Source organism: Onychomys torridus, chromosome 1 (genome assembly GCF_903995425.1).
Source record: "Onychomys torridus chromosome 1, mOncTor1.1, whole genome shotgun sequence".
Lineage (NCBI taxonomy): Eukaryota > Metazoa > Chordata > Mammalia > Rodentia > Cricetidae > Onychomys > Onychomys torridus.
The window spans coordinates 18,087,235-18,097,376 of NC_050443.1; the positions used below are offsets into that span (position 1 = coordinate 18,087,235).

The window sequence follows — 10,142 nt, forward strand, 5'->3', positions numbered from 1 at the left end:
CCTCATTTTCTTTAAGGGACTTATTCATTTCCTCTTTAAGAACCTCTACCATCTTCATAAAGTTGGCTTTAAGGTCTTTTTCTTGTGCTTCAGCTGTGTTGGAATATTCCAGGCTTGCTGTAGTAGGATATCTCGGCCCTGGTGGTGACATATTGCCCTGGTTGTTGTTGACTGTGTTCTTGCACTGGCATCCAGGCATCTGAGTTTGGGGTGATAATTGGTCTAGGTGACAATTTCTGAGTTTGTCTTTGCTGGATGGGTGTTTTGTTCCTTGGTTTCTGTTTCCTCTCTGGTTTTCTGGTTGATTTGGCCTATGATTGAGCAAGGGGTCTCCATTCAAGTTGAGGACTGATGTCACTTCTGATGGATCAAGGGGTCTCTGCCCAAGTTAGAGGCTAGGACATGGCATTGAGAAGGGATAGAGGGATTGGATACAGGGTGGGGGGCACTAATGGAATGGGGGGCAATGGGTGGGCAGCCTATCTGAACTTTTGTTGCTGGTGTGGCCTCTGGTTGAGCAGTAGGTCTCCACCTGAGTCAGCAGCTGGGTCATGGTGAGGAAGTTCCTAATGTTCACAGAGTATTGGTTGAGACTGCCTGGTTGTCATCATTTTATCCCCCTGTTCACTCAAAATGTCAGCTGCTTTTCCCATTGTGAATTGTCTACAAAATTAAGATTCTTTGGTTCTTAGGGTGAAGCTCTAGTAGAGGACTTTGCCAACATGTACAAAGCCCCAGGTTCATTCCCCAGTGTGGTGGTTTGGTTAGGTGTGGTTTCCATAGGCTCATGTGTCTCAATGCTTGGCCCACAGGGAATGACACTATTAGATGGTGTGGCCTTCTTGGAAGAAGTGTGTTACTGTGGGGGCGGCTTTGAGTTCTCAGCCAGTTCACTTCCTGTCACCTGTGGACCAGGATGTAGAACACTCAGCTCCTTCTCCAGCACCATGTCTGTCTGCATGCCACCATGCTTCTTGACCTGATGATAATGGACTAAACCTCTGAAACTATAAGCCAGGCCCAATTAAATATTTTCCCTTATATGAGTTGCTGTGGTCATGGTGTCTCTTCACAGCAATTAAAACCCTAACTAATACAGAATTCAACACCACACATAAAACTGAGCATAATGGTGCATTTTTGTAATCTAAGCGCTCAGTAGGTAGAGGCAGGGGGGTCAGAAGTTCAAGGCCATCCTTAGATGAATAAAGAGTTCAAGGCCAGTCTTGTCTCAAAAACTATGAACCCTTTTTAAGGTTCTACCTCTCAGCTCTGACCCTGTTCTCTCAGAGTCACGCCCAGTTTCCCCTGCCTGGTCCTCAGTCACATCATCTTCTGTTGACTGATGTCTCCAGACATGTCACCTTTTCTTCTGGGGATAGTCCCAGCTTCCATTACCTGGTGTGGTCCCCAGAAGCTCTTGCACCTAGGCTTTCCCTTCCTGCTCATGATACCCGCCCAACCTCCACACCTTTCTTTAAGTCTCCCAGTCCCGTTCCACCCCTCCTCTCCCTGTGCCGTCACCAAAACTCCTCCCACACCTCACAGTTATGACCTCTTCCCTTCGGCTCCCTGCACATGGCTGCTCTCAAATTCTCCATGTCTTCCTATGACCTTCTGGAGAAAGTCCTCATCTCAGATGCTGGTACTTGAGGTCCCTTAAGACATTTATCTCCCATCACTCTTGCCCTACAGTAATCTCACAGTCCTTGCACCTCCCTTTTTGCTTGTCTAGTTTTCCTGTAACTCACTTTGTAGACCAGGCTGGCCTCGGACTCACAGAGATCCGCCTTCCTCTGCCTCCTGAGTGCTGGGATTAAAGACATGCACCACCACACCCGGCCTCGCTTCCTTATTTTTGCTGTTACTGAAGTGACTAAAGTAACAAACGCCATCTCGACCTGACTCCATCCATGTCTGCTTAGATTCTTCTCAGTCCTCTATCTTCCTTCTCTACCAACAGTCATGTCCATCTTGGCATTACATTTGGAATTTCCATGACCCTGACCATGGTCCAGATGTATTCACTACAATAGTTAATATTTATGCAAACTAAACATAAACAAAAATAACCAAAAAAAGTATAAATCAAAATTAATTGTCATGTTGTTTCTGAAATTACTACTGTGTTCAGCCAAAAATATGTTGCAAGGTTACTCTGACCCTCATCTAATATAGATGTAATTGTGTTTTCTGCCTTTGAAAACACTATATCCTTCACACTGAGCAGTGGTGGCATGCACTTTTAATCCCAACACCTGGGAGGCAGAGGTAGGTGGATCTCTGAGTTTGAGGCCAGCCTCGTTTACTTGGCAAGTTCCAGGTTAGCCTGGGCTCCACAGAGAAACCGTGTCTCAAACAAACCAAACAACAAACAAATACAATCAAACCAGACAACAAAACACTGTGCTCCTGAGCTTTGGCACCAAGAGTCATTCTGAGGTGCTAGCCCACTCTTGAGCTCTGACTCAAAATAAAGGACTCTGATTTTGGTGTGGTGGCCCATAGTTTTCTCACCTGTGCTATAACACTGCAGAAAGAGTTTGAGGGAGATTACCTCTGAGAGGCTAGAACAAGGCGGAGGAGTCCAGGGTGGGTGTCCAGCTGGGTTGTAAAGGAGTGGGCAAAGCTAGGTTTCCAAGGAGCAGAAATGGAACAAAGCAAAGTGCCCTCTGTGTGCATTTTACTGGTGGAAGTGACTGAACACTTACTCCTTGTTCTTGAAGTAAGTGCTGTTATCCACTGAGCACGCCTCCAGCCCCGTAATATCCCAAGTGTACTGATGAGAAAATTCACACTCTAAAGGAAAGCACACCCCAAGGGTGCCCAGACAGTACGTGGCCACACTCGAATTCCTTCTGCTAACCACACCTGTGAGGTAGGACTGTAGCCTGTAGCCGCCCTGGGATGCAAGCATTGAGCAGAATATATTTAGCAATGATCTATTCTCTGTGTCACTACGTTTATTAAGCGTCAGTGTCAGACCTGGGCATCTGAAGACTCTGAGAGTAGAGTATGGTCTCAGGGAGAGAGAATCTGTAGCCAGCTAGGGGAAGGGGTTTCATAGGTCAGGAATTGGACATCTCAAGTCAGAGCCACTTGTTTTTGATGACGTTTTGGATCCATCTGGTATGGATGCAGACATCAGTGTAAACTCCCGGCTTCTTCTTTGATCCACAGGGCATGTTACCCCATGACACGAGGCCTCGGAGATGATCTCCACATACCAGGGGACCTCCAGAATCACCCTGTGTGGAAGAGAGAAAATCAGAAACTGACCCAGAAGGAGGAGAGAGAGGAGGAATGGGGGCAGAATGGGAGAGTTAGAGATACTCAGAGATGGAAGGAAAGACTGGTGTGGTGGTACATGCCTGCTATTTCAACTACTCAAGATGCTGAGGCAGGAGGATTACAAATTTAAGGCTAGCTTGTGCTATGTAGGAAGACCCTGTCTCAAAGTAAAAGAGGGATGAGGGTATAGCTCACCAGCAAGCTCACGCACTTGCTGAGCATGCATAAGAACCTAGATTCAATTCCCAGTAAAGACAGAGATAGATGAGGTGCTCAAGGACACCAAGTTTCATAAAGGTATAGGTGGGAGAGAGGATGTTCAGATAAGTCATTCATCCTGGAGGGAAGGTTGTTAAGACCCAGTATATTCCCGCCTATAACAAAGACCCTTAAAAATCAAAACAAACAACTCAAAGGCTTCAGGAAGCACCTAAAACTAACCAGATGCACTAGGCCCCACCTTCTCCAAGTATATATAAGCAGTAAGGACTATTAAGAGTCACTCAGTGGATATGAGCTGCCTAGAAGGGGCTCTGATGGCCTCAGCTGCTAGAGAGAGACACTCTCCAACCGCTGAGCTGCCTGCAGGCTATGCACGGTGATCCACACTTTGGTGAGCTGTCTGTCATCCAGGCTGGAGTGAGTCATTTCTGCTCCTCTAAGTAACCTCAGTAAAACTCATCAATTCACCAAATTGGACTTGAGTGCCATTCTTTGGTTGGTTATTAGTTCCCTGTCTTGGGTGAGTAGATGTTTGTTCTCATCACTGCAGAAAGAGATCATAGGACAGAGAGAGAGAGAGACACCAAGGTCCATAAAAGTAAAGGGTATCAGTGAGAGGGAAATAGAGAGGGAAAGATAAAAATGCTAAGACCATTGGGAGAGGTGGGAAGGCACAGACTCAAGGGGAAGACAAAAACACAACACAACACAACACAACACAACACAACACAACACAACGAACGTTCTCTGTCCTCTGTTCTCAGGCCAGCTACGTCTACCTGCTCTTTCTTAGTTCCCAGATCATTGTTTCACTTTCTCGGCCTCCTCATCCCCACCCTTGCTTTCTTAGTGGGTTGATTTCAGCCCTCCATGGTCTAGAGTCATTCTGGCATAAAAAGGAGTCTGGAAGGATAAGTCAGGGAAGCTCCTGCTAAGGTATTGGAGACTAGATGGGTGTGGTGGCATATGCCTGTCATCCCAGTACCCAGGGGCTGATGCAGAAGGATTTCTGTGAGTCTGGAGATGAGCCAAGGCTTGTGAGTGGGCTCCAGAGCAGCCTGGTTACAGGTTTTGAGGGATGAGCATAGAATCCCTCTCTTTGCAGCTGGGATGCCCTCCATCTGAAGCTCAGCCATGTCTAAGTGGCGTCAATGCTGCAGCTCTGAGAAAGGATGGCTAGCATTTGTTGGGTTCTTGAGTCTCTCTAGTTGTTCAAAACTTCACCCAAGGTGGCCATTCATTGAAATTGTTTCTTTAATTTTCAGGCTCACTAGGTTCACCCATATTGGCTAGCCATTGTAGTGTCTGGCTCTTGGTGTCTCCCTCTCTGTCCTTGCATCTGAGCTTCCTGTTTCTGCTGGGTGCTTGTGTGTGTTTGTGTAGGTGAACATATGAGAGTGTATGTGCATGCAGGTATGCTCGTGTGCATGTGGAAGCCAGCAGTCAACTTTAGGCATCCCTCCTCAGAAATCATCTACTGTGGTTTTTTTTTGAGACAGAGTCACTCAGTGGACCCAGCTCACCAAATAGGCTAGGCTACCCTGCCAGTAAACCCCAGGGATCTGCTTACCTCTGTCCCCCAGTACTGAGATACAAGCACATGCCATTATGCCCTTCAGCTCAGGTCTTCATACTTGCTTGGCACGTATTTTACTGACTGAGCCATCCTCATAGCCCCAAGCTGGCTGGCTTGCTCCTTCCTTCCTTCCTTCCTTCCTTCCTTCCTTCCTTCCTTCCTTCCTTCCTTTCTTTTCTCTCTGGTTTTTTTTTTTTTTTAAACAGAGTTTCTCTGTGTAGCTTTGGTTCCTTTCCTGGAACTCACTCTGTAGCCCAGGCTGGCCTTGAATTCACAGAGCTCCACCTGGCTCTGCCTCCCAAGTGCTGGGATTAAAGGTGTGCACCACCACCACCTAGCCTGGCTTGTTGATTGTCTGTCTCTGCTTGTGTGAGATGGAGTCTCTTCCTGACATCCTCCAGTGCTCTCCCAGCTGACTTTGTGTCTCTGTTTTCCTGACTGTGGTGGATTTCAGGTCTCTGCTCCCATTCTCACCTGGCAGGTGTCGTTCCCTTCTATCTTGTCACCTGCGCACACCATGCTTCGGGTGATCTTACCAGGGTAGGCACGTTCACACTCCTCCCGGGACACCAGTTGGACATCAGCACACTGAATGGTGTCTGGGAAGTCACCTAGGAGGAGGGAGATGGGCCTATGTGAGCCTTTTCTCTCAGGTCTTCACTGCCCCCCCCCCATTTCCTGTTGATTCCTTTTCTGTTTCTCTCTCATGCTTAGAACGCGTCTTCTTTGTCACTGCCTTCCGATTGTCCCCTTTCCCCATCATTATTGGCCTGGCTTCCTGACTAATCATTATTTCTCCATGAGTTCTCATTTCTCTTCGCATTGGCCCTTCATTTTTGTGGCCGTCTTCTCCATGCTATTTATTCATCCACATTTGGTCCAACTCCTCAACTTTTCCTCCCTCCATCCATCTTTTACCCATGAACAAACTAGCCTACTGGTCCGCTCATCAGCATCTTCTCATGGCACTCCATCTACCAGCCCACCTCCACCACTAGACCCCGCTCCTTTTGGTCTCTTTGGCACTTCCAACCATCTCCCCTCACTGACCATTTCCCATCTTGCCCCAGCCCAGGATCCGACAGCTGAGATTCTCCTCAGAGCAATCTTTCTTCAAGGGCAGTGGCTGTATGTTTTGAGAGAATTTGACTGCATTTTTCAGATGCACCATCATGATGTCATTGTCATGGGTGTCAGGGTTGTAGCGGGGGTGGATAATTGTCCGATCCACAAAGATCTGCTTTTGGAAATTCTCTGTTTGCCGCAGGTTGTGTTTCCCCAAGTGCACCTCCAGATTCCTGGAAAGAAAGCAGCTAGGAATCACCTACAGGCTTGGGGTTCGCCTGAGGCTCCCAGAAAGACCGTCTGCCCCTCTTCTCCCTCCTCCTTGGTCTTCGCCAGCTCAGTCAAAGACAAGTTTATTCTTCTAGAATTTCATCTTTAAAATTTTCCTACGGTACTACTTGACAGTCCGCCCCCATAGCTGCAGGTTCTACATGTACAGATTCAACTGATCACAGATCAAAAATACTGGGGGGCGGGGGGGGGGCAGTGAGCAAGTGATGCACGCCTTTAATCCCAGCACTCTGGAGCCAGACACTGGAGGAGTTCTGAGTCTGAGGCCAGCCTCATCTGTACAGTGAATTCCAGGCCATCCAGGAATACATAGAAAGACCCTGACTCAAAACCAAACGAACAAACAGCACACTGCTGAGGAAGGAGCAGGCGAGAGGGCTCAGCAGGTAAAGCGACTGCTGCACAATCCCGATGACCTGCGAGCAATCTCCAGAACCTGCACAAAGGCGGAAGGAGAGGACCTGACTCCACGAAGTTGTCCCGTGACCTCCAGAGGTGCACTGTCACAAGTGCACACCCACACGAAACTAGCAATAAGTAAAAAGAAAAAATTAAAATCTGTATGTATTAAACATATACAGATTTTTTCCTTGTTATTGTTTCTCAAACAAAACAGTTTAACAACTATTTACATAGCATTTACACTGCCATGGCCACTGCGTGTAATCTAAGCATAATTTTATTTATGAATTTGTTATTTTTGTTATAAGCCTAGCTGTTAGTGGCTGAGCCACCTCTCCAGCCCATGAATTTATTTTTTAAGATTTATTTTTTAAATTTAAATATATGTGTGGGTAGATGGGGTATGTGCATTTGAGTGCAGGTGCCCATGATGTCCAGAGAAGGTAAGATGTTGGATCTCCGGGCATTGGAGTTAGAGGCAGTTGTGAGCTGCTATATGGGTGCTGGGACTGAACTCAGATCCTCTACAAGACATTATGTGCTTTTAGCCCCCTGAGTCATCTCTCCAACCCTATTTTTAAAACAGATTTCTTTTGATGTGTGTGTGTGTGTGTGTGTGTGTGTGTGTGTGTGTGTGTGTGTGTTCTGATTGGTGTGCATGTGCAGAGGCCAGAAGAGGGCTTTGGATCCCTCTAAGTTGGAATTACAGGCATTTGATTTGCAGGCTGCCTGGCTTGTGACATGGGTACTTGGATCCGAAGTTCAGTCCTAATGACTGGGAAGCAAGTGAACTATCAAGCTATCGATGCAGCTCCCATTTTTGTTTTTTGGAGGGCATCTCTTGCAGCCCAAGCTGGCCTCAAGCTCCCTGAATAGCTCAGGATTAGCTTGTGTTTCTGACTCTCCTGCCTTTATCTCTCAAATGCTGACACTACGGTGGCTCACTACCATGCCCGGTTTGGGAGATACTGGGTATGGAGCCCAGCGCAATCACTCCACCAGCTCCTGCATTACCAGCCCCTGTCGAGATAAAGCTTAGAGCTCATGCAAGGATAGTCACAGACTATACACAGAGCTGCACTGTCTCTCTTGTAAAGGGCTTGAGTATCCGCAAATCTTGATGTCCCCCAGGGTCCTGGAGCCTTTGGATATGACCTGGCTGAACAAAGCTGCTTATAGGATGGTGAGTGCTCAGATCTGCCTCCCTCCTGAAGTCTGCATTGCACCCTCCAGATCCCCTTATATACACTTCTCAAAGAAAGAGACACTCACGGTTTTTTGCAGTGGGCAGCTGTGAGCACCCACTGTGGATGGATGAGGACTCCACCACACAGCAAGTGACCCGAGGTGTAGAGGGCAGCTTGGAAAGGATGAGAATTCTTCAAACAGGGACCACCATGTACTACCTTATCCTGCTCCTCGGTCCAGGCTGAGAGAGGGAAGATGTGAAGGAGAGAACTCAGAGAGCCTTCTGAGATGAACTGCAACCCGCTCGGTCCCTAATCCCAGTCTCACCTCCAACCCTACCTCCCCCTCCTCCACTCCATCTCCTCTGTTCTTTTGTTATTGCTTGTTTTTTTCCAGACAGGGTTTTCCTGTGTACCCCTGGCTGTCCTGGAACTCATTCTGTAGACCAGGCTGGACTCCAACTCAGAGATCCACCTGCCTCTGCCTCCCAAGTGCTGGGATTAAAGGTGTGAAAGGAGTGTGTCACCACGCCCAGATATCTCCATCCATAAAGCCATACTCATCCTTTATCCTCAAATCCACCTCCAGACTTGTTCTTAGCCAGTCGTCTCAGGGCCTTCCTCATTCCAAAGCTACCTAGTCCCATCCTAAACTACCATCTACCACCAATGCCCATCCATCTCTCAACCTCCTCCCCTGTCTATGTTCCTTTCATCACCTGACTTAGCAAGAACCAAGCACAGGACCAGTGTCTTCACCATCAGCATCTTCACGGTCACCCTGAGTGGGGAAGCCATCAATTCTGTTAGTCATATCCCAGCCTCTGTCCAGGACCACCCTGCTTCTTCTTCGCCCTCTCCATCCTCACTGTCCTGTCTGTGCCCCTGCCCTTGTTTGACCTCTGCCCCCTTTTCACCTCCTGGTTTCTCATTTCCCAACCCACACCTTGAATCTGAGGGGTCGTGAGAGCAGATGCAGACCACGTCCAGGGTTCCAGTTGCTTTTGGGAAGAAACACAGCCAACCTTCCTGACTCCCTAGACTCTGGTCCCCCTTCCTACTAACAGAGGTTAGTTCCAAGGGGTCACTGACACTCTTCCTCTCTGTGGGATTTTCTTTTCCTACTTCGACTCCATCCTTACACTTCACTCACCCACACCTATAGGTGTTGCAGCGCATGTGTCTTACCGTTGGTGGCCAGCAGTGTACCAGCCAGCACTTAGGTGGGGACAAATGACACCCCCTATCACAGGAAGCCAGAGTCAGAAACAGTCGGCAAGACAGGGTGCTCCACGATAGAACGGAGAGAACAGACTGACGGATGTTGCCTTAGGACCCGAGTTGCACAGGGAAGGTGACACCTGGGTGCAGGGTCCTAAGTAGTAGACTGTCTCCTAGAAGCCTGCCTGGCTCTGTGGCCTCCCAGAAAGAGGCAGGCTCTGTCCTCAGGCTCTCTCAGCTTCCTTTTAACCCCTCTCTCTTCAAGTCTCTTAGCCAGGAGGAAGCCAGACACACCCTTTTCTTCACCCAAGCCTCCCACATACATTCCTTCTGCCCCACGGCTCTGCTCCTGGTGACCCCTGACCAGATAGCTACAGGAAAGGCAGTGCCTAGCTCTGGTCCCTAGTGACCCTGGATCTCTGGGTCCTGAGGGAGGAGCCAAGTCTGTTCTCCTGGGTCTGATGGAGGAGGCTGGGGCTTGGACCCCTGAGTCTGAGGGAGGGCTGGGGCTAGTCTCCTGGGTTTGAGGGAAGAGGGCTAGGGCCTAGACAAGTCTGAAGGAGAAGTGTTGGTCCTGAACTCTTGGGTCTGAGGAGGAGGGATGAGCCTGAACCCCTGATCCAAAAAAGGAGGGTTGAGGCCTAAATCTTTGGGACTGTGGTGGAGAGAGATGGGAGCTCGTTCTTAGTTTTGAATTTGTAGAATTTGGGATATAATCAGACTGAGTGCAGAGTGCCAGCTCCCAGGTTAGTCAGTGGTGCCGCAGCCTCCACAAATACCCCGCCTATACCCGCTAGGGAGCCTGCAGGATCTCCTCCTGGGTTTGTATCTCTGAAACACTGGAACCAGCTGCCCAGGTTCAGTGGGGTCAGGCTGACTCATCTACC

At 48.6% G+C, this 10,142-nt stretch overlaps 1 protein-coding gene across 1 annotated transcript; it reads right to left on the bottom strand.

The window, feature by feature from the left end:
• Positions 1-3,089: 3,089 nt before the first annotated feature.
• On the bottom strand, positions 3,090-8,832 carry Klk6 (kallikrein related peptidase 6). The gene is made up of 5 exons (XM_036200049.1): positions 8,754-8,832; positions 8,120-8,276; positions 6,140-6,387; positions 5,564-5,700; positions 3,090-3,248 (listed from the first exon to the last, which is right to left on the bottom strand). The coding sequence occupies exons 1-5, from the start codon at positions 8,830-8,832 to the stop codon at positions 3,090-3,092; spliced, it is 780 nt and encodes a 259-aa protein (XP_036055942.1).
• Between the last annotated feature and the right edge of the window lie 1,310 nt (positions 8,833-10,142).